At 43.7% G+C, this 25538-nt stretch overlaps 1 protein-coding gene across 1 annotated transcript in view; it reads left to right on the top strand.

Annotated features, from left to right (window-relative positions):
• Positions 1 to 1618: 1618 nt before the first annotated feature.
• The window catches only part of RPS6KA5 (ribosomal protein S6 kinase A5), a 40687-nt gene continuing 16767 nt past the window's right edge, over positions 1619 to 25538 (top strand). Inside the window, exons 1-7 of the mRNA XM_056546130.1 lie at positions 1619 to 1702; positions 11782 to 12000; positions 13914 to 14029; positions 18387 to 18494; positions 20641 to 20724; positions 21802 to 21905; positions 25031 to 25181. Of these exons, the coding sequence (XP_056402105.1) occupies positions 11844 to 12000; positions 13914 to 14029; positions 18387 to 18494; positions 20641 to 20724; positions 21802 to 21905; positions 25031 to 25181 (720 nt within the window). The 5' untranslated portion in view covers positions 1619 to 1702; positions 11782 to 11843. The remainder of the gene's footprint in view (positions 1703 to 11781; positions 12001 to 13913; positions 14030 to 18386; positions 18495 to 20640; positions 20725 to 21801; positions 21906 to 25030; positions 25182 to 25538) is intronic.

The raw sequence follows: 25538 nt of genomic DNA, 5'->3' as shown, positions 1-25538 counted from the left end.
GTGACTGTTGGGGTACACGTTCATGGCATGCTGGGAGTTGTAGTTTTGCAACAGCTGGGGGCCCCCTGGTTGAGAAGCACTGATATAGGGAATTGTGCTGCCGGTGGATATTGTAAGTGTAGGGGAAGCTTCAGTGCTCGGCCTCCATTTTTAGAGTGTTAGGGTACGTTCACACGCAAGGATTTTTTTAGCGGGTTTTCCGCTGCGTATTTGAAAGTGGGCGGGCTGTTCTCAGCTGTCCGCAGCAGATTTTCCGCGGCGGAATTTACTCTGTTGAAAATCCGCCACAGTTCCTACTGACTTCAATGGGGCTTGCAGCGGATTTTCCGCAGTGTACATTCCGTCGCGGAAAATCGGCTGTGGACAGCTGAGAACAGCCCGCCCACTTTCAAATACGCAGCGGAAAACCCGCTAAAAAATCTGCGCGTGTGAACATACCCTTAGGGTGCGTTCACACGTGCGTATTTTCTGCTGAAGATCTGCTGCAGGTTTGCTTCAGCAGATTTTGTTGCCCATTGGAGTCAATGGGCAGCAAAATCTGCATCAGCTCTGCAGTAAAAATAATAATTTCTACTACACTTATTGTTTTTTGCTTGTTCTAAAAGTCAGAGGAAAACAAAACAACACAAAAACACAAACCTTTTAACCCTTGAGTTGCTGAGGTTTTGTGATGCACACATTTTTTACCTTTTACCTGTGTTGGTGTGGTCAATAACTGAATTAAAAAACTGCTATGATTTTCTTTAAAGGGGTACTCCCCCGGAATTTTTTTTTTTTTTAAATCAACTGGTGCCAGAAAGTTAAACAAACTTCTAACTTACTTCTATTTAAAAATCTTAATCCTTCCAGTACTTATCAGCTGCTGTATGCTCCACAGGAAGTTCTTTTCTTTTTGAATTTCCTTTCTCTCTAACCACAGTGCTCTCTGCTGACACCTCTGTCCATATCAGGAACTGTCCAGAGCAGGATAGGTTTGCTCTGGGAATTTGCTCCTACTCTGGACAGTTCCTAAAATGGACAGAGGTGTCAGCAGAGAGCACTGTGGTCAGACAGAAAATAAATTCAAAAAGGAAAGAACTTTTTCCGGAACATATAGCAGCTGATAAGTACTGGAAGGATTAAGATTTTTAAGTAGAAGTAATTTACAAATCTGTTTAACTTTCTGGCACCATTTGATTTAAAAAAAAAAAAAAAAGTTTTCCAGTGGAGTACCCCTTTAAGCGCGTGTGTTTTAAAAATAAATAAATAAATAAATGCACTGCGTGAACCCAGGTTTATGTCTCTGCTTGTTAATGCTTTTAAGATTTTTGCATCTATCAGTTCTTGTTTTTTTTCCCTCCGTATAATTATATCCCTTTATTAGCGTGCGCTCTGTTCCCATCCTGGTGACTCAGGCTCTTTACACTTCAGTAATAGGTTTTTACGTTAATTAATCTGGCGATGATTGAATGCGATCAATCCGTGTGATTAGATGTGAGCCGGGAGCCTCGGCCGGCCGTATTCTGGCTTTTTCACGATCGATAATGAGAGATAAAGATAAAATACGACGGCTCCGAAGCCTCGTTCATTAACTCGGCCCCGTTATGTCTGATGAATTTCTTCTCATCGCCTTTTTTTCTTTCCCCTACAGCAAATTTGACGGGACACGCGGAGAAGGTGGGGATTGAGAATTTCGAGCTCCTGAAGGTCCTGGGCACAGGAGGTGAGGTCACTTTTAAGAATATCCATTCGGTGTGATGTAGGGATTGTAGCGTTTTATTTTATTTTGCAGGTTGCGATTTTGTTTGCAATTTTAAGTTTTTTGTAAAACTGTGACCTGTGATCACACGGTTATGGCCATTTTACCACGTTGTGTTTTGTGGATCCATAACAGAGTTTTGTTGAGTTATGTGTGTGCAAATATATATATATTTACATATATATATATATACAAAAAAAGAGGATTGCAACAGCACACATAGCGCACTTTTTGATCAAAACGTGTCCCCCATCCACCACGGGGAGGTGGCCTCATTTAGGATGGGACCCTAGCACAAATATCCACTCGCCTCTGCTGGGCATATAGCCTCTGACTGGGTGACATGCTGGATCCATTTAAAACTCCACCTGTGAAAAAAGGGGGAGGGGTGCACAGCTAAAGAGGGTGCCATTTCCCCCTGAGTTGTACATACAAGCAAAAAGAGGTCCCAACCTAAATGAGGCCACTTCCCCGTGGTGGATGGGGGACACGTTTTGATCAAAAAGTGCGCTAAGAGCCTAAATTTTTTGACCAATGTGTGCTGCTGCAATCCTCTTTTCTTGTATACTCTGTATCTGCCATAGAAGTGTGCACCCGTGTATTAGGCTGTTGTGCTGGCTATCTTTCTTTTTGCTTGTATATATATATATATCAGGGGTGTGGAAAATTAATAAAAAACTACTTGTCCACGGGACTAAAACGAACCAAAATCTACTTGTCCCTCATGACGATCCACTTGCCCGGACCAATTTTCGCTTTTACACTCTGATTTTTTCCTCCTCGCCCTATATTAGCCATTACTACCTACTATAATGATACCTTTTAATTTTTCAATAACATATTCTCCGAACCAAATATATATATAAATAAATCGGTGAACTGAAATTGAAATAGTAAAAGATACATTTTCCAATTTGGTGGTTTTCTTTTCTACGCCATTTACCTTGTGGTTGAGATAACATGTTATTTTGATACTTTAGGCCGCCTGATTACAGTAAGACCAGATTTGTATCGTTTCCGTCATGTTTTACTAATTAAAAAAAATTCAGAACTTTTTTGAATTTTTTTAATTTCCATTTTTTGACCCCTGTAGCTTTTTATTTTTTCGCATACCAGGCTGTATTAGGGCTCATTTTTTGCGCCATAATCAGTTTTTTGTATCGGTACCATTTTGGTATTGATCTGACTTTATAATCACTTTTTAACTTTTTTTTCTGGGATATTTTAAAAATTGCAATTCTGTGGTTTGGTATTTTTTTTTACATTTACGTAATTTACCGTATGGGATACATAATGTTATATTTTAATAGTTCGTACAATTACGCACGCAGCGATGCTAAATGTGTTTATTTTTATTATGTTTACATGTTTTCATTTTGGAAAATGGGGTGATTTGAACTTTTAACATGGAAGGGGTTAATGTGTGTCTTTTAAACTTTTATTAAAACTTTTTTGTTTTGTTTTACACTTTATTAGACTTTTAGGAAGAATCATTAGATTCCTCATACAGATCAGTAGAGTTCTATTGAACTCCATTCATCTGTGTGCTCTGCGCTCCATTGATAGAGCCTGGTCCAGCCAGGATCTATCAATGACAGAGCAATGGGACAGCAGGGAACAGGGGTAAGCCCTCCGGCTACCTCTCATGATCGCGCTTTGGGGGGGGGGGGGGGGTTGGGCGATCCACTCCACTAGCCCACCAGAGAGCATTCACAGATCCCTTAAGACGCTGCTGTCAGCTTTGACAGCGGCGATCTAAAGGGTTAATAGCCAGCCGCAGCGATTGCCGCATGCTGGCTATTAGCGGCGGCCCCCGGCTACTGAGAAGAGCCGGGGGCTGCAGAGTATGGAGCGGGAGGGAGCCTTCTCCATACAGACTGCTGAGCACCACCGCGTTTATCAGGTCCGGCACTGCCGGGCTAAGGGCCAGAAAAATTCACCTGCCCGGCACCCGGAACTACATGTCCCGGGCGTCGGGCGATAAGAATTCCACATCCCTTTGTATGTATATATATATATATAAGTAGAAAAGCGCAGCACTCCTCCAATATAGTGAAAAAATTGTCTATTTATTTAAGGGATATTAAGGGAAATGAGTATTCTCCATTAGAGCTCCATATGTACGGAGGGGTAAAGCCATTTTCAGATAATGATCCCTCGTACACATGTATGCTCAGTTTGGCCATGTGTGTGTGTATTCTGAATTGTTGGGGGTGGGGAGCTGCTGCCAGACACCTCTGTCCCCTTTAGACTCCCCTGTATATGGCTTATCGAAAAACAACAGGATCAGGCACTTTACACTCATACATCACTGACCCTTCTCTGCCCCTGCTATAAGGAAGTTCCCATACACTTTAGGCCAATGTTTTCCAACCACGGTGCCTCCAGCTGTTGCAAAACTGCAACTTCCAGCATACCTGGACAGCCAATCTCAGGTCTCTGATCCCTTTAACCCCTTAACGACCACGGATGTAAATGTACGTCCTGGTGTGGCAGTAATTACATCGGAGCGGTGCTTGCGTCATACTCTGCAGGTCCCAGCTGCTATCAGCAGGCGGGGACCCGCCGGTAATGGCGGACATCCGCGATCACGTGGATGTCCGCCACTAACCCCTCAGATGCCGTGATCAATACAGATCACGGCATCTGCGGCAATGTGCATGTTAAAATAGATGATTGGATCGCCCGCAGCGCTGCCGAGGGGATCCGGTCATATGTATTTTCGGACAGGGGTCCCCTCTCCAGGCTCCAGTCGTCTCCTGGGGTCTTCTGCTCTGGTCTGAGATCGAGCAGACCAGAGCAGAAGATCACCGATAATACTGATCAGTGCTATACCCTATGCATAGCACTGAACAGTATTAGCAATCAACGTATTACTATTGATATTCCCCTATGGGGAAATAAAAAGTGTAAAAAAATAAATAAAAAATAAATAAAAAAAAAAAGTGAAAAATCCCCTCCCCTAATAAAAATGAAAATGGTACCTTTTTCCCATTTTACCCCCCAAAAGCGTAATTTTTCTTTAATAAACATATTTGGTATCGCCACGTGCATAAATGTCCGAACTATCAAAATATAATGTTAATGATTCTGTACGGTGAACGGCGTTAATGTAAAAAAATAAAAAAAATAAAAAAGTCCAAAAATGCTGCTTTTTTTGTCACATCTTATTCAAAAATGTTTTTATAAAAAGTGATCTATAAGTTTTATATATGCAAATATGGTAAAAGTACAGATGACGGCACAAAAAAGGAGCCCTCATACCGCCCTATATACGGAAAAATGAAAAAGTTATAGGTGATCAAAATAGGGCGATTTATTTAAATTTCCTCCCTAAAAAAATAATTATTGGGTTTGCGGTACATTTTTCGGTAAAATGAGAGGTTTCATTACAAAGTACAATTGTTCACACAAAAAACAAGCCCTTATATGGGTCTGTAGATGGAAATATAAAAGAGTTATGGATTTTAGAAGGCGAGGAGGAAAAAAAACGAAAACGCAAAAATAAAATTGGCCTGGTCCTTAAGGGGTTAATAAGCAATGCACAGAATATAGATCTAAGTCCCCCGCCCCGGCTCCTATCCTGACATTTCCTTGTAGTTCACACCTCCATATAATGAGTTCTCTGTGTGGGCGACACGTTCAATTGTTCAACGCTGAATGTTAATCTATAAACAATGACTTTCTAAGCCCAATCTATCAAACCGAACATCGGCTTTATGGATGTGCACGAATAATGGGAAATTCTGAAACTTTCTAATAAACTCTTCTGGGAATGTACTAAGTAAATGTGATTAATGTGACCCAAAAGAAAATACATCACATTTACAAATATATTTTCCAAGGAAAGCAGAAATAGCATTGTGTACTTTGTGGTAGAGGTTTTTTTGGGGGGCAAGTGTGGGATGGAGCTGGTGACAGGGTACTATGGTAAAATTCATCTCGCCCTACTCGACTCTACCTATTACACCCTCTTACTTTGCCCCCACACACGAACCTGACTTTCCCTAGTGCCTGGATGCTCTGACCTCCCTACGTGTTTCTTCAACCTGTAACAGTGGATTCCTCAGGGGACTAAATCTATTGGGTTTAAATTAGAAAAATAACCCACAGATCAGATATAAATATCTTAGGTTGTTTACAAATAGAAGATGAATGCTAATTCGAAATAAAATGCGTCAGATATGCACACACAATACACAGCATGCTGGGTGTTGTAGTTTCTGCAAGAGCTGGAGGCACACTGGTTTGAAAACACTGACCTAAGTCTGCAAACTGCAAACTTTCCGATGTTCCAAAACTACAACTCCCAGCATGCTCGGACAGCCAAAGGCAAGTGTTTCCCCAACCAGGGCCCCTCCAGCTGTTGCCAAACTACCATTACCAGCATCCCCAGACAGCCATAGGGCAGTATTTCCCAACAAGGGTGCCTCCAGCTGTTGCAAAACTACAACTCCCAGCATGCCCGGACAGCCAAAGGCCAGTGTTTCCTTAACCAGGGTCCCTCCAGCTGTTGCAAAACTACCATAACCAGCATTCCAGGTCAGCCGTAGGGCAGTATTTCCCAACCAGAGTGCCTCCAGCTGTTGCAAAACTACAACTCCAGCATGCCCGGACAGCCAACGGCTGTCCGGGCATGCTGTGAGTTGTAGTTTTGCAACAGCTGGAGGCACACAGGTTTTGGAAACACTGGTCTCACATCACACATGCAGTTTTTGGCGTAGCTTTTGATGCATTGATTTGTAGATTCAAATATATGGGAATAACTTCTGTTTCAGGGTGCCTCCAGCTGTTGCAAAACTACAACTCCCAGCATGTCCGGACTGCTTTTCGCTGTCTGGGCATGCTGGAAGTTGTAGTTTTGCAAAAGCTGAAGTAATCCTGGTTTTAAAACACTCTCATACCCAAATCCCAAATCTCTCCCTTGTTAACCTCTTAAAGGGGTTATGCAGGAAAAAACTTTTTTATATATCTCAACTGGCTCCAGAAAGTTAAACAGATTTGCAAATTACTTCTATTAAAAAATCTTAATCCTTTCAGTACTTATGAGCTTCTGAAGTTAAGGTTGTTCTTTTCTGTCTAAGTGCTCTCTGATGACACGTGTCTCGGGAACTGCTCAGTTTAGAAGAGGTTTGCTATGGGGATTTGCTTCTAAACTGGACAGTTCTTGAAATGGACAGCAGATGTCAGCAGAGAGCACTGTGCTCGTGATGTCAGCAGAGAGCTCTGTGTTCCAAAAAGAAAATAATTTCCTTTGTAGTATTCAGCAGCTAATAAGTACTGAAAGGATTAAGATTTTTTGATAGAAGTAATTTACAAATCTGTTTAACTTTCTGGAATCAGTTGATATATAAAAAAAACGTTTTTTTCCTGGATAACCCCTTTAAGGATGCAAAACTACAACTCCCAACATGTCCGGACACCTCACCAGCGCTCTACCTCAGTGGGGGCTGTGCGACAATTGTATGAAAAGTCGCACGGACGTTAATACAATTGTCGCATGGAGCGATACATCTGGAGGCGCCCTGGTTGGGAAACACTGGAGTAGGGAGCAATGTCTGCACTATGAGGACCTGTACGGCTCCTGTAAAGTCTATATATATATATACAGTGGTCCCTCAACATATGATATTAATTGGTTCCAGGAGAACCATCATATGTTGAAACCATCATATGTCGAGTACATATGTCTATGTAAAAATGGTAATTGGTTCTGGGGCCTCGGAACCATTGTATGTTGAATACATATCTCTATGGGAAACTGCTAATTGGTTCTGGGATGACTATTGTATGTGGAGTGTATGGGGAGTGTTTAACAAACCAGGGTGCCTCCAGCTGTTGCACAACTACAACTCCCAGCATGCATGTACAGCCATTGACTGTCTGGGCATGCTGGGAGTTATAGTTTTGCAACAGCTGAAGGCTCACTGATAGGGAAACATTGATATATGGGGTGTATAGTGTGTACATGTATTGTATGTGATGTGTGACATCGCATACAGTACTGTACAGTTCTTTAAATACCTTCAGGGGGGGGGGCAGAATGTCCTCCATTACCATCCTGCCGACTACAGCTCTATAGGAAAGGAAGGGGAGGGCAGCCAGCAGCTCATTGGATGCCTGCAGCAAGATGCTGCAGGCTATTGGCTATGGCTGCACTGGGGGGCGGGGCTTACACAGAGCTCGCAGTGGAAGCCTGTATGAGTTAGCAGGACAGCATGTGAGTAACAGGAGGCAGAACGGGGCACACGGGGACATTATACAACTATCTGTCAGATGGTGAAGTTGTCAGCGCTGTCAGATAGCTGTTTGTACGATGGCCCCGACACACAGCAGCATCATATGTCGAGGCTGCCTTCAACATACGATGGGCTCTGAGAGGCCATCATATGTTGAAATGATCATATGTCGGGGCCATGATAAGTCGGGGGGGTCACTGTATATATATATATATATATATATAGTCACCCATGACAGCAGGATCAGGCTGCAAACCTCGCATTATATATATATAACACAATACTAGGTGTGTCATTGTGGCCTCACAGTTATACGGTGTTACTCAACCCGCCGCGTAGGAAGTCCTGCCTGAGCCGCCAGCAGATTGTCTTGTCATGGACGTCTCTTACTTCATCTCTTTGTGGCTTTTTTGCAGATTTTCTCCACCTAAAAAATAAAAAAAATAAAAAAAAAAAATGTAAAAAATTAAAATAAAAATCTCTGCACAAAGATAAACATTGCATTGGGTTTTATCCCTGGAACGTTCTGCCATATTGGGGGGTGTGGTTGGAATAGATTGGGGTGAGGTCTCGTTTTGGACCCCCCCCTTTATTATCCTAAATGGAGAGCGGCTGCAAAGGGGTACTCCGGTGGAAAACTTTTTTTTTTTTTATCAACTGGTGCCAGAAAGTTAAACAGATTTGTAAATTACTTCTATTAAAAAATCCTAATCCTTCCAGTACTTTTTAGCTGCTGAATACTACAAAGGAAATTCTTTTCTTTTTGGAACACAGAGCTCTCTGCTGACATCACTAGCACAGTGCTCACTGTTGACACCTCTGTCCATTTTAGGAACTTTCCAGAGCAGCATATGTTTGCTATGGGGATTTTCTCCTACTCTGGACAGTCCTTGAAATGGACAGCAGAGGTCAGCAGAGAGCACTGTGGTCATGATGTCAGCAGAAAGCTCTGTGTTCCAAAAAGAAAAGAATTTCCTTTGTAGTATTCAGCACCTAATAAGTACTGGAAGGATTAAGATTTTTTTTATAGAAGTCATTTACAAATCTGTTTAACTTTCTGGCACCAGTAGATTTCCACCGGAGTACCCCTTTAATCCGGGAGTACCCAGTCATTTCAATGGGTGTTCCAGTGAAACCATTTTTTTTTCATATCAACTGGCTCCAGAAAGTTAAACAGATTTGTAAATTTTATTAAAAACTTTTAATCCTTCCAGTACTTATCAGCTGTTGATGTTGAGTTGTTCTTTTCTGTCTGACAACATTGCTCTCTGCTGACACCTCTGTCTGTATCAGGAACTGTCCAGAGCAGGAGCAAATCCCCATAGTAAACCTCTCCTGTTCTGGACAGTTCCTGAGAAAGACAGAGGTGTCATCAGAGAGCACTGTGGTCAGACAGAAAAGAACAACTCAACATCAGCAGCTGATAAGTACTGGAAGAATTAAGATTTTTTTAATAGAAGTAATTTACTAATCTTTAATTTACTAACTTTCCTGGGCCAGTTGATATGGAAAAAAACTTTTTCACTGGAGTACCCCTTTAATATCTCATTTCCCTACCTTCCAGTTGATTCCTTGACTGATAACAGCAGGAAGATTTAGGGCATGTTCACATGGCGGAATGTATGCGCCGCTTTTTGAAAAAGAAATTCCGCATGGACATTCCTGCACGGTGCAAATCCTGATTTAGGCATCCGCAGAATGATTAGACATGTCTGTTCTTTTTGCGGATTTTACTTGGAAATGCATTGCTGTCTATGTGATGCCGCATTCCCCAGCAGTCCTAACGCCCGCCGGAATGTGCGGAATGTCAGCGCATGTTTTCCATGTGGACATTCCGCACATTTTACTCCATTTGAACACGGCCTTACAAACAGCAATGTGACTCTCCAGCTGTTGCAAGACTACAACTCCCACCATTTCCTGACAGCCATAATATTGCTTTATGTCAGTGGTCCCCAGCCTGTGTCTCTCTAGTGTTGCACTATAGTTGTGATCCTTAAAGGGGACCTTTCATCAAAAAAACTTTTGATATATTATAGATTAATGTATGCAGAATAACTTTCGATTAGCATGTTATTAAAAAATATGCTTCTTTCTCTTTAATTTTCCACTTTAAAAAAAAGAGCACTAGGGGTCTCCCTACCAGTCCTCTTTTTATAGATTTCAGACTCATGCTTGAGTCCTAAATCTCAGACTGCAGCCGGGACACAGACAAGCTCAGCGCTGCTCCCTGCCAGGGAGCAGTGCTGAGCTTGTCTGTGTCCTGGCTGCTTTTTTAATGACATGCGATTGGAAAGTTATTCTGCATACAGTAATCTATAATATATCAAAAGTTTTTTTGATGAAAGGTACTCTTTAGGCTGCAGCACAGCAGCGGTTGTGAAATCACTACTCCCATCATGACCTGATATTGCTTTATGGCAGTGTTTCCCAACCAGCGCTTGTAAACTGGAACTGGAATTATTCCCTTACAGCCATAATGTTGCTTAATGGTAGTATTGCCTAATCTGTGGCACTCTAGCTGTTACGTAACTACAACTCCCAACATGCCCAGAGAGCTTTAATATTGCTCTATAGCAGTGTTCTCCAACCTGTGCCCCTCCAGCTGTTGCAAAACAACAACTCCCATCATGCCATCAGAGCTAAAGTATGGCTCTATAGCGGTGTTCTCCAACCTGTGCCCCACCAGCTTTTACAAAACAACAACTCCCATCATGCCAACAGAGCTAAAGTATGGCTCTATAGCGGTGTTCTCCAACCTGCGCTCTTTCAGTTTTTGCAGATCTACCATCATGCCCTGACAACTATAATATTGCTTTGTGGTTGTGTTCCTCATCTTTTTAACTGTTGCAAAACTACAACTCCCATCATGCCCTGACAGCCATAATATTGCTCTCTGGTTGTGTTCCCCAACAGGAGGCTTTTTAACTTTTGCAAAGCTATGACACTGATGGGAGTTGTACTTTTGCAGCAGCTTGAAATCCACAGGTTGGAGGTCGCTGCCATAAAGCAATATTCTAGTTGTCAGGGCATGCTGGGAGTTGTAGTTTAGTAATAGTTAGAAAGCCACAGATTGGGGAACATAACCACAGAGCAATGTTATAGCTGTCAGGGCACAATGGGGGTTGTAGTTTTGTATCAGCTCCAATGGCACAGGTTGGAGAACACTGTAATGGAGTAATATTATAGCTCTCTTAGCATGGTGGGAGTTGTAGTTTAGCATCAGCTGTAGAGACACAGGTTGGAGAAAAATTCTATAGAGCAATATTATAGCTCTCTTGGCATGATGGGAGTTGTAGTTTTGTATCATCTGGAGAGACACAGGTTGGAGAAAAATTCTATAGAGTAATATTGAAGCTGTCTTGACATGATGGGAGTCGTGATTTTGTATCAGCTGTAGAGACAGGTTTTCAGAAAAATTCTTTAAATTAATATTAAAGCTGTCTTGACATGATGGGAGTTGTAGTTTTGCATTGCTGGAGAGACACAGGTTGGAGAAAAGTTCTTTAGAGTAATATTAAAGCTCTCTTAGCATGGTGGGAGTTGTAGTTTTGTATCAGCTGTAGAGACAGGTTGGAGAAAAATTCTATAGAGTAATATTAAAGCTCTCTTGGCATGATGGGAGTTGTAGTTTTGCATCAGCTGGAGAGACACAGGTTGGAGAACAGTAACAAAGAGGCTGTGTACTTGGCTGTTCAGCAGAGATATTCTAGAAGGAGTTGACACAGAATTCTATAACTTTTGTGATAAAACATAAAGTGACACCCCGCCTCCCTCCCTCTTCTCCCTTTTACTTCTTTGTAGCTTATGGAAAAGTTTTCCTGGTACGGAAAATCAGCGGCCATGACTCCGGGAAGCTTTACGCCATGAAAGTCTTAAAGAAGGCCACGATAATCCAGAAAGCCAAGACGGCGGAGCACACGCGGACCGAACGCCAGGTGCTGGAGCACATCCGCCAGTCCCCGTTCCTTGTAACACTGCATTACGCTTTCCAGACGGACACAAAACTTCATCTCATTTTGGGTAGGAATTCTTTACTTTCTATGCATTTCCATCATGAATAATGTAGGAACTATTTTAAGGCAGTGTTTCCCAACCAGGGTGCCTCCAGCTGTTGCATAACTACAACTCCCAGCATGCCCGGACAGCCAACGGCTGTCTGGGCATGCTGGGAGTTGTAGTTTTGAAACATATGGAGGTTCACTTAGGTCAGTGTTTCCCAACCAGGGTGCCTCCAGCTGTTGCTGGGAGTTGTAGTTTTGCAACATATGGAGATTCACTTAGGTCAGTGTTTCCCAACCAGGGTGCATCCAGCTGTTGCATTACTACAACTCCCAGCATGCCCGCTCAGCCAACGGCTGTCCGGGCATGCTGGGAGTTTTAGTTTTGCAACATATGGAGGTACACTTAGGTGAGTGTTTCCCAACCAGGGTGCCTCCAGCTGTTGCTGGGAGTTGTAGTTTTGCAACATATGGAGGTTCACTTAGGTGAGTGTTTCCCAACCAGTGTGCCTCCAGCTGTTGCTGGGAGTTGTAGTTTTGCAACATATGGAGGTTCACTTAGGTAAGTGTTTCCCAACCAGGGTGCCTCCAGCTGTTGCTGGGAGTTGTAGTTTTGCAACATATGGAGGTTCACTTAGGTAAGTGTTTCCCAACCAGGGTGCCTCCAGCTGTTGCTAAACTACAACTCCCAGCATGCCAGGATAGCATGATAGCATGGATAGCCAGGATAGCATGATAGCAGGATAGCATGGAGAACTATTAGTCCCTGTTTCATTGATAATCATAAATTCATAAATTTCCAAGAGGTTCATTTACTTTTCCCCCCCTGCATTGTGGATGTTTACTCGTTGACCTCAGTAAAAACATAATAGATTATACTGTCTGTGTTATTAGGTTAGTTATGAATTATTAGGCCACGTTTTATTAGTTATCATAGGGTTCATTTACTTTTTAGGCACTGTGGATGTTTAGACAGCAGTAATCCAATGCAAAAACAGTCAAAATGCAGTAAAAATTCAAAATGTGAACATAGTCTAAATACTTTAAAGGACAACTGCAGCGCAATATACACTTATCCCCTAACTACAAGATAGGGGATAAGTGTTTGATTGCGGGGGTCCGACCGCTCGGACCCCCCAAGATCTCCCTAACGGGGCGCCGCCATTAGCGCTCATAGTGAGCGCTAAGGCGCTTAGCGTCGACCTAGAGGTCGACGGTGATGCTCCGTCTTCTCCCCGTCCCCATATAGTTCTATGGGGACATGGGAATGCATGAACGCTGCCTCCCCGCCTCTCCCATAGAGATGCATGGAGGAGGCGGGCCGGCCGCAACGTCATGCTGCGGCTGGCACGCCCCCTGCACGGGAGAGCTGCGGCCCCATACAGGAGATCGTGGGGGGTCCCAGCGGTCGGACCCCCGTGATCAAACACATCCCCTATCTTGTAGATAGGGGATAAGTGTATATTGTGCTGCAGTTGTCCTTTAAATCTCCATAAAACACCTCAATTGTGATTATAGGTGAATTCATTTTTTTCTTCATGATGATATTTCTCTAAAAAACAAAAAAATGCACTTTGAGTAAGAAAATGCATCAAAACTTCACCTGGCGTAAACTGACCCCAACCCACTTATGAGTGTAATCAGTCAGGTGATCTGCAGCACCAGCAGCCTAAATAAATGACAGTTGCAGTAATCAGACTCCACACCCTCTTTCTTCAAAGCCAGAGGATGCATGGGAAAATGTAGGCAGCATTAGGAAATCATTTCATTGATTGATTTGCAATCGGTATGACTGAAAACCCCCATGCCTGCCACGTCAGCTAAAACAGGTAATCACAAGGCTTACACAAGAACCTCTCCGTCATTCTCTTATAATAACTTATGCAGCACTATATAGAATAATTTGCGCAACTGTTTTCATGTTTTCCTTTTCAGATTACATTAATGGAGGAGAACTTTTTACTCACTTATCCCAGCGGGAAAAATTCACGGAGAGTGAAGTACGAATCTATATCGGGGAGATCGTCCTGGCCCTTGAGCACCTGCACAAGGTTTGCTTTGCTACTTTTCTGTGTTTGGGGTTTTATGGGGCCTGTAGGAGGCGAAGGAAGGAATCGCTAGGCATCAGTGATTGGCTGAACGCTGCCGAGGCCTCGTAATGCAGGCACTTAAAGGGGTACTCGGGTGGAAAATGTTATTTATTTATTTTTTAAATCAACTGGTGCCAGAAAGTTAAACAGATTTGTAAATCCTTCCAGTACTTATTAGCTGCTGAATACTACAGAGGAAATTATTTTCTTTTTGGAACACAAAGCTCTCTGCTGACATCATAAGCACAGTGCTCTCTGCTGACGTCTCTGTCCATTTTAGGAACTGTCCAGATCAGCATATGTTTGCTATGGGGATTTTCTCCTACTCTGGACCGTTCTTAAAATAGACAGAGATGTCAGCAGAGAGCACTGTGGACGTGATGTCAGCAGAGAGCTCTGTGTTCCAAAAAGAAAATAATTTCCTCTGTAATATTCAGCAGCTAATATGTACTGGAAGGATTAAGATTTTTTTTAATAGAAGTAATTTACAAATCTGTTTAACTCTCTGGCACCAGTTGATTTACCACCGGAGTTCCCCTTTAAATTTAGCATTTTACCTACATTTAAAGGAGATCTGCATCCCTAGACCCTTATCCCCTATCTTCAGGATAGGGGACAAGTGTCTGATCGTGGGGGGTCAGAATGCTGGGACCCCCGCGATCTCTTGTACGAGACACGCCCCCTCTATGTATCTCTGTGGGAAAGGCGGAGATGCAGCGTATGTGCATCCCCTCTCACATAGAGCTGTATGGAAGGGGCGTGTCGTCGACCTCAGTGAGGTCAACGACACATGCATTAGCCGCGCAGAGCCGCGGCAGTGTCTGGTCCCCTTGCGGGGGATGGCGGGGTCCCAGCGGTCGGACCCTCCGCGATCAGACACTTATCCCCTATCCGCATGATAGGGGATAAGTGTCTAAGACTGCAGTACTCCTTTAAAGGGGTACTCCGCCCCTAGACATCTTATCCCCTATCCAAAGGATAGGGGATAAGTGTTCTGATTGCGGAGGTCCTTCAGCTGGGACCCTTGCGATCTCTGTGCAGCACTCAGCTTTCGTTTAAAACTCTTAGTGCGGGTGGCGAGGGTCGTGACGTCACAGCCACGCCCCTTGTGACGTCATGCCACTCCCTCTCAATGCAAGTCTATGGGAGGGGGCGTGGCTGTCGCCACGCCCCCTCCCATAGACTTGCATTGAGGGGGTGTGACCTTGATGTCACGACCCCTGCCGCCCACTCCAAGCAGAATGTTATGAACGCTCGGGCAGCGGAGTACCCCTGTAAGAAATGTATCTAAATCCAACAGTTCTGCACCTGTCGTGGGGCCGGGTAGCAGAGTCGTTCAGTGTATCGGCCCTGGGTGGAGCAGAACGGCTCCATATCTTTCCTGCCGCAGCCTTTGACACAGTTACACACAAAAGCCGGATTGTGGCCGCCCGCAGAAGGCGACGTTTATATTTGCATTGATGTAGTCAGGTCAGAGAGTTGATATCATGAGGGTTTTTGGATGGCAGGAGCAGCAGAGGGGATTGCCGGGGGTTTTGGGACCCCTCTCCCCCTCTCTGTACATTTCTATCTCCTAGTGGTTTCCCCTTGTTGCTCATGAAATTTCAAGGAAAAACAAAGTGAAGGCTCAATGAATACTAAACTTGGTGCAGCGCTGCCATTTTTGTTTTTACAGCTGCAGGGTGCAGAACAGTGTGAATCCAGAATCGGAAACACTAAAGGGGATTCCAATAAATCATGGAAAAATTATGCCACATCTTTGCAATACAGTTCCTGTTTCAGGTTTTTGATAAAAAAAAAAAAAAAAAAACGGATTCCTTAAAACCAAACTAAACTGTATCAAAACGTGTGTACAAATTTTAATCGTATACGGTTTGAAAAATGATGTCCGGTTGCAGCCGTTTTTTAAGAAAAAAAAACGTATACGTTTTTAACTTTTCAATCCATTAAGAATAAAGTTTTACTTGTTTGATTGAAATTCCAAGAAAAAAAAACTGTGCAAAGTCAAAAACCGTATGGTGAAAACCGGATGGAACCGTACGCACATACAGTTCTGTACGGTTCCCATTGACTCCCATGTTAAAAAAAAAAAAAAACTTGTACGTTTCAATAGTTTTTCACCTGGACCAAAAACCATGGTAGGCTGCATTCACACCACGTTTTTGCAATACAGTTCCTGTATACATTTTCAATGTGAAAACCGTACGGAACCGTATTGAAAACCGTATGTATTGACTCTCCATTGAAAACCATATGCCAAAAGATGCATCAGGTTGAGGAATTAACAGGGTACCTCCAGCTGTTGCAAAACTACAACTTCCAGCATGCCCAGACAGCCTACACTACCCTATCTAGAGAGGGTCCTTATATTACAGCAGTGTTTCCCAACCATGGCGCCTCCAGCTGTTGCAAAACTACAACTCCCAGAATGCCCACACAGGCTGTGGCTCGCAGGGCATGCTGGAAGTTGTAGTTGTTCAACAGCAGGACACACGCTGGTTGGGAAACACTGATCCAAAGACTAAAAACCAGTAGATCAGTGTTTACCAACCAGGGTGTCTCCAGCTGTTTTAAAACTACAATTCCCAGCATGCCCTGACAGCCTACACTACCCTTATCTAGAGAGGGTCCTTATATTACAGCAGTGTTTCCCAACCAGGGTGCCTCCAGCTGTTGCAAAACTACAACTCCCAGCATGCCTGGACAGCTACACTACCCTATCTAGAGAGGGTCCTTATATTATAGCAGTGTTTCCCAACCAGGGTGCCTCCAGCTGTTGCAAAATTACAACTCCCAGCATGCCTGGACAGCCTACACTACCCTATCTAGAGAGGGTCCTTATATTACAGCAGTGTTTCCCAACCAGGGTGCCTCCAGCTGTTGCAAAACTACAACTCCCAGCATGCCCGGACAGCCTACACTACCCTATCTAGAGAGGGTCCTTATATTACAGCAGTGTTTCCCAACCAGGGTGCCTCCAGCTGTTGCAAAACTACAACTCCCAGCATGCCTGGACAGCTACACTACCCTATCTAGAGAGGGTCCTTATATTATAGCAGTGTTTCCCAACCAGGGTGCCTCCAGCTGTTGCAAAACTACAACTCCCAGCATGCCTGGACAGCCTACACTACCCTATCTAGAGAGGGTCCTTATATTACAGCAGTGTTTCCCAACCAGGGTGCCTCCAGCTGTTGCAAAACTACAACTCCCAGCATGCCCGGACAGCCTACACTACCCTATCTAGAGAGGGTCCTTATATTACAGCAGTGTTTCCCAACCAGGGTGCCTCCAGCTGTTGCAAAACTACAACTCCCAGCATGCCTGGACAGCCTACACTACCCTATCTAGAGAGAGTCCTTATATTACATCAGTGTATTCCAACCAGGGTGCCTCCAGCTGTTGCAAAACTACAATTCCCAGCATGCCCAGACAGCGTACACTACCCTATCTAGAGAGGGTCCTTATATTACAGCAGTGTTTCCCAACCAGGGTGCCTCCAGCTGTTGCAAAACTACAACTCCCAGCATGCCTGGACAGCCTACACCACCCTATCTAGAGAGGGTCCTTATATTATAGCAGTGTTTCCCAACCAGGGTGCCTCCAGCTGTTGCAAAACTACAACTCCCAGCATGCCTGGACAGCCTACACTACCCTATCTAGAGAGGGTCCTTATATTACAGCAGTGTTTCCCAACCAGGGTGCCTCCAGCTGTTGCAAAACTACAACTCCCAGCATGCCTGGACAGCCTACACTACCCTATCTAGAGAGAGTCCTTATATTACATCAGTGTATTCCAACCAGGGTGCCTCCAGCTGTTGCAAAACTACAATTCCCAGCATGCCCAGACAGCGTACACTACCCTATCTAGAGAGGGTCCTTATATTACAGCAGTGTTTCCCAACCAGGGTGCCTCCAGCTGTTGCAAAACTACAACTCCCAGCATGCCCGGACAGCCTTTGGCTGTCCGGGCATGCTGGGAGTTGTAGTTTTGCAACAGCTGGAGGCACGCTGGTTGGGAAACGCTGGTCTGGACAATCCTGTGTGAGTTACTGTGAACAGACTAAACTCCATTTTGACCCCTTGTGACCATCCGGACGGAGGAGATCATGCGCTAATCCTCGCAGAGGTTTTCTCGGCCTCATAAATTGAAGACGTTGCATTTGAAGGTTTTTTTTTTTTTTTTTTGTTCCTGGAGGATTTATTGCTGTTTATATGTCGGATGCCTGAATTATCCGCAGCTTCTCCCCTTCGTCTCTGCACGATCTCCCGCTGTAAACATTTAATTCACAGGAAACTCCTTTACTTCTTCTCTCTGCAGCTGGGGATCATTTATCGGGATATCAAACTGGAAAATATCCTCCTGGACTCCAGCGGCCACGTGGTGCTCACCGACTTCGGGCTCAGTAAGGAGTTTCTGTCGGACGAAGTAAGTGACGCGCTCGGTCCTTTTAAAGGGGTATTCCAGTAAGAAACATTTTTTTTTCATATCAACTGGCTTCAGAAAGTTAAACAGATTTGTAAATTACTTCTATCCAGTACTTATCAGCTGCTGAAGTTGAGTTGTTCCTTCCAGTCTGAGCACAGTGCTCTCTGCTGACACCTCTGTCCGTCTAAGGAACTGTCCCGAGGACGGGAGCAAATCCTCAGAGCAAACCTCTCCTACTCTGGACAGTTCCTGAGACAGACAGAGGTGTCAGCAGAGAGCACTGTTGTCAGACAGAAAAGAACAACTCAGCTTCTGCAGCTGATAAGAACTGGAAGGATTAAAGGGATACTCCACTGGAAAACATTTATTCTTTTAAATCAACTGGTGCCAGAAAGTTAAACAGATTTGAAAATTACTTCTATTAAAAAATCTTAATCCTTTCAGTACTTTTCAGCTGCTGTATGCTCGACGGGAGGTTCTTTTCTTTTAGAATTTCCTTTCTGTCTGACCGCAGTGTTCTCTGCTAACACCTCTGTCCATTTTAAGAACTGTCCAGAGTAGGAGAAAATCCCCATAGCAAACATATGCTGCTCTGGACAGTTCCTAAAATGGACAGAGTTGTCAGCAGAGAGCACTGTGGTCAGACTGGAATGAACAACACAACTTCCTGTGGAACATACAGCAGCTGATAAGTACTGGAAGGGTTAAGATTTTTTAATAGAAGTAATTTACAAATATTTTTAACTTTCTGGCACCAGTTGATTTAAAAAAAATCAGTCGGACCCCCCAATCAGCTACTTAAGTTAAGTAGTGACGTTATTCCCAATGTTTCGGTCCACTTAGGACAGTGATGTCCAAACTGTGGCCCTCCAGATTTTACAAAACTACAACTCCCAGCATGCCCAGACAGCAAACTGCTGTCTAGGCATGCTGGAGGCATGCTGGGAATTGTAGTTTTGAAACATCTGGAGGACCACAGTTTGGACATCTCTGACTTAGGACCTCTGGGCATGCTGGCAGTTATAATTTTGCAACATTTGGAGGGCCACAGTTTGGAGACCACTGCTTTAGATATCCACAACCTGTCGCTCTCCAGCTGCTGCAAAACTCCAACCGTAATCTACCTGCGCAAAAAGCTGCCATGCTATAAGAGGGGAGAGGGAGCAAAAGTGGGTAAGAGAAGACATAAAAAAAATACTGTAATGTGATTAATGAAGGTCACATACAAGCCTAATGTAAACCCACTGGAAATTAGCAGTGCTGAGCTTGTCTGTGTCCCGGCTGCAGTATGAGATTTAGGACTCCAGCATGAATCTGAAATCTATAAAAAAAAGGCTTGTGGCCAGGACTGGTAGGGAGACCTCTAGTGGAAAATGAAATAGTAAGAAGCATATTTTTTAATAACATACAATTGGAAAGTTATTCTGCATACATTAAAGGGGTATTCCAGGAAAAAAAACTTTTTTATATATATCAACTGGCTCCAGAAAGTTAAACAGATTTGTAAATTACTTCTATTAAAAAATCTTAATCCTTTCAGTACTTATGAGCTTCTGAAGTTAAGGTTGTTCTTTTTCTGTCTAAGTGCTCTCTGATGACACGTGTCTCGGGAACCGCCCAGTTTAGAAGAGGTTTGCTATGGGGATTTGCTTCTAAACTGGGCGTTTCCCGAGACAGGTGCCATCAGAGAGGATTTAGACAGAAAAGAACAACCTTAACTTCAGAAGCTCATAAGTACTGAAAGGATTAAGATTTTTTAATAGAAGTAATTTACAAATCTGTTTAACTTTCTGGAGCCAGTTGATATATATAAAAAGTTTTTTCCTGGAATACCCCAGCCGTTGGCTGTCCGGGCATGCTGGGAGTTGAAGTTTTGCAACATCTGGAGGGCCACCTGTTTGAGATCCCTGCTATACTGTGAATTGTTACTGATTACAATGGATACTGTTACTATACGGTATTATAGATGGCTGCGCCGCATATATGAGTGTTAGGGTATAATACTAGGGCAACCACGTTCTAATACTGAGATAAAGAGTTACATGTAGTTCATTTTACACCACTACGCCTGGCGCCCTCTGATACGTGTTCTCCGTGTCTGTATTTCTTTCATTTTAGATCAAATGAACCATTTCTTTACTTTTAGAATGAAAGAACCTATTCCTTCTGTGGGACGATCGAATATATGGCGCCAGAGATCGTCAGAGGCGGAGATTCTGGACATGACAAGGTACTGAGAGATGTCACCGCTGATCTCTAGTGATGGGTAGGCTGTATTCTCAGTGATGTCACCGCTGATCTTTAGTGATGGATAGGCTGTATTCTCAGTGATGTCACCGCTGATCTCTAGTGATGGATAGGCTGTATTCTCAGTGATGTCACCGCTGATCTCTAGTGATGGATAGGCTGTATTCTCAGTGATGTCACCGCTGATCTCTAGTGATGGATAGGCTGTATTCTCAGTGATGTCACCGCTGATCTCTAGTGATGGATAGGCTGTATTCTCAGTGATGTCACCGCTGATCTCTAGTGATGGATAGGCTGTATTCTCAGTGATGTCACCGCTGATCTCTAGTGATGGATAGGCTGTATTCTCAGTGATGTCACCGCTGATCTCTAGTGAATGGATAGGTTGTATTCTCAGTGATGTCACTGCTGATCTCTAGTGATGGATAGGCTGTATTCTCAGTGATGTCACCGCTGATCTCTAGTGATGGATAGGCTGTATTCTCAGTGATGTCACCGCTGATCTCTAGTGATGGATAGGCTGTATTCTCAGTGATGTCACCGCTGATCTCTAGTGATGGATAGGCTGTATTCTCAGTGATGTCACCGCTGATCTCTAGTGATGGATAGGCTGTATTCTCAGTGATGTCACCGCTGATCTCTAGTGATGGATAGGCTGTATTCTCAGTGATGTCACCGCTGATCTCTAGTGATGGATAGGATGTATTCTCAGTGATGTCACCGCTGATCTCTAGTGATGGATAGGCTGTATTCTCAGTGATGTCACCGCTGATCTCTAGTGATGGATAGGCTGTATTCTCAGTGATGTCACCGCTGATCTCTAGTGATGGATAGGCTGTATTCTCAGTGATGTCACCGCTGATCTCTAGTGATGGATAGGCTGTATTCTCAGTGATGTCACCGCTGATCTCTAGTGATGGATAGGATGGATTCTCAGTGATGTCACCTTTTTAAACTTTTTTAAATTTATTTATTAATGAATTTTTATAAATTTAAAAACATTTCTTGCATGATTCTGGCTTTGGATATTAAGTCTCACGTCAATCCCGTTGTGTTTCAGGCTGTGGACTGGTGGAGTTTGGGGGTCCTGATGTATGAGCTGCTGACGGGAGCTTCACCCTTCACTGTAGACGGAGAGAAAAATTCACAAGCCGAAATTTCTAAGTATGTCCTGCAGTAAATATCCCGAACGTTAAAGGTTTGGCCTCTTCTTTTATCATTGTAACTTAGTCCACACATCAGGATATACCTCCTGTGTCACCGTCCTCACTAACATAACACTCCTCTCCTGAAATACTCTGTGCTGCTGGTGACATGTACCTCTCAGCTTATGACCTCCCACAAGATCTGCACCCTTGTCTCCTGAAACACTCTGCGCTGCTGAATACGATTCTTCTCCCACTATTTAACTCTTTAGTCTTCCCACCACCTCAGCACACCTTTCTCCTGAAATACTTTGTGCTGCTTTTATATGTATGTATATGTGTGTGTGTGTGTGTGTATGTATATATATATATATATGTGTGTGTATACAGTGGGGCAAAAAAGTATTTAGTCAGCCACCAATTGTGCAAGTTCTTCTGCTTAAAAAGATGAGAGGCTGTAATTTTCGTAATAGGTTATAATGAGAGACAGAATGAGTAAAAAAAAAACATAAAATCACATTTTCTGATTTTTAAAGAATTTATTAGCAAATGATGGTGGATGATAAGTATTCTGTCTCTCACAGACCTGTTACTTCTTCTGTAAGAGTCTCCTCTGTCCTCCACTCGTTACCTGTATTAATGGATCCTGTATTAATGAACTTGTTATCAATATAAAAGACACCTGTCCACAACCTCAAACAGTCACACTCCAAACTTCACTATGGCCAAGACCAAAGAGCTGTCGAAGGACACCAGAAATAAAATTGTAGACCTGCACCAGGCTGGGAAGACTGAATCTGCAATAGGCAAGCAGCTTGGTGTGAAGAAATCAACTGTGGGAGCAATTATTAGAAAATGGAAGACATACAAGACCACTGATAATCTCCCTCCATCTGGGGCTCCACACAAGATCTCACCCCGTTGTGTCAAAATTATCACAAGAACGGTGAGCAAAAATCCCAGAACCACATGGGGGGACCTAGTGAATGACCTGCTGGGACCAAAGCTGGGACCAAAGTAACAAAGGCTACAATCAGTAACACACTACACCGCCAGGGACTCAAATCATGCAGTGCCAGGCGTGCCCCCTGCTTAAGCCAGTACATACCCGGGCCAGTCTGAAGTTTGCTAGAGAGCATTTGGATGATCCAGAAGAGGATTGGGAGGATGTCATATGGTCAGATGAAACTAAAGTAGAACTTTTTGGTAAAAACTCAACTTGTCGTGTTTGGAGGAGAAAGAATGCTGAGTTGCATTCAAAGAACACCATAACTACTGTGAAGCATGGGGGTGGAAACATCATGCTTTGGGACTGTTTTTCTGTAAAGGGACCAGAACGGCTGATCCGTGTAAAGGAAAGAATGAATGGGGCCATGTATCATGAGATTCTGAGTGAAAACCTCCTTCCATCAGCAAGGACATTGAAGATGAAACATCTTTCAGCATGACAATGATCCCAAACACATCACCCAGGCAAGAAAGGAGGGGCTTCCTAAGAAGCATTTCAAGGTCCTGGAGTGGCCTAGCCAGTCTCCAGATCTCAACCCCCTGGAGGCAGTTGAAAGTCCATGTTGCCCAGCGACAGCCCCAAAACATCACTGCTCTAGAGGAGATCTGCATGGAGGAATGGGCCAAAATACCAGCAAGAGTGTGTGAGAACCTTGTGAAGACAGAAAACATGTGACCTCTGTCATTGCCAACAAAGGGGATATAACAAAGTATTGAGATGAACTTTTCTTATTGACCAAATACTTATTTTCCACCATAATTTGCGGATAAATTCTTTAATAATCAGACAATGTGATTTTATGGATTTTTTCTCATTCTGTCTCTCATAGTTGAGGTTATAACCGATGATGATAATTACAGCCTCTCATCTTTAGAAAGGGGAGAACGTGTACAATTGGGGGCTCACTAAATACTTTTTACCCACTGTGTATATATATTTCCTCCCCCCCTGTCTGAACAGTCATATCACTTCTGTAAAATCTTTATAAAGTAAGTAGGTACTCTCTCTTTTTTTTTTTTTTTTTCAAGAATAGATTTTTATTGGGTTTTACAATACAAATTTCCGGGTATATTCGAAGGAAAAACAAACATAAACAATAGAGTGTAAACAAACAACAGGCGTATATATATAACATAATATCTAATATATAACAAAACACTGTCCATAGCCTGCGAAAAAAAAGAATGTCATAGAAGGCTTTATACATACTAATCAGTGTGCTAATGAGCCAGTTATATAGGAGTCGGGTGTCAGGTACAGAAGGTCATGGATTAGGCTGGGGGGGGGGGGGGAATGGGGAAGGTTCGGGGGGGGGGATAGTGTCTGGATATATGGGGTGAGGAGAGGGATAGAGGAGGGGGGAGGGGAGGGAGGAGGCTGAGAGGAAGGTCAAGGCACGTGAGAATGTCGAGAGGATAACCAAGAGGACCATTTGAGTGCGAAAGTATGATAGGAGGCATTGCCTAGGGGGATTATCTTCTCATAAGAGCATGTGAGATTAATAGCTGCCACCACATCTAAGATCGTAGGGACCCTAGAAGATTTCCATTCCCTCACCAACATTGTTTTGGCTGCTGCACACATAATGCATAGGAGACCTCTAGTCTTATGGTGGAATTGATCTATACCCATCAAAAGGAGCACTTGTTGAGGCGACCAGCCATCATAATCCGGGATGACTCTCTCCTGGCACTCCGCCCCTAGACATCTTATCCCCTATCCAAAGTGTAGGGGATAAGATATCTGATCGCAGGGGATCCCCGCGATTTTGGCTACGGCACCCCAGACATCTGGTACACAGAGTGAACCTCGCTCCGTGCCGGATGACTAGCCATGCGGGGCGGAGGCTCGTGACGTCACAGCAGCGCCCCCTTAATGCAAGTCTTATCGTCACACCCCCTCCCATAGACTTGCATTGACGCATGACATCACAAGCCTCTGGCGCTGCACCTGACGCTCTATATGAACACCGGATGTAGCAGGGAGATCCGCCACTGGGGCCCCCTGCGATCAGACATCTTATCCCCTATCTTTTGGATAGGGGATAAGATGTCTAGGGGCGGAGTACCCCTAATAATGGACTCTGTTGTGTGAGGCTCAGATACAGATGTGGATTGGGTGTTTTTTTTATATAGGAGGATATTAAAAAGCGACCCACCTTATCCTCAAGAGATGAGCGAGACCGTGAAAGATCTCATTAGAAGTCTGTTGATGAAAGATCCTAAAAAGCGTCTCGGCTGCGGTCCAGCGGGCTCAGATGAAATAAAGAAACATCCTTTCTTCCAGGTGAGTCATGTATTTAATATGCGGTATCTATACACTGATCCCTCAAGTTACAATGGCCTCAGGTTACAACATGTACAATGGTCTTCCCTGAATCATTGCAACATGAAACCATAATTTAACATACAATTCTGAGTGCGGATCAGCGGCTTGTGACCAATCAGAGTGGGCATTCCACTAGAAGGACCCCGCTATTAGTGACGTGCATGCACTGATTTTTGTAAGATCGCCTCCCTATAGTTATCCACAAAAAGTTCCATCAGGCATCTCCGCCAAACCCCCTTTCTTTCTTATTGCTTATGGGGACAATAATGGACCTATAAATAGGAAATATAACCATTGCACACCCAGAAAAAAACA

This window comes from Hyla sarda, chromosome 11 (genome assembly GCF_029499605.1).
Source record: "Hyla sarda isolate aHylSar1 chromosome 11, aHylSar1.hap1, whole genome shotgun sequence".
NCBI classification, from domain to species: domain Eukaryota; kingdom Metazoa; phylum Chordata; class Amphibia; order Anura; family Hylidae; genus Hyla; species Hyla sarda.
This window is presented reverse-complemented; position numbering and strand designations above follow the sequence as displayed.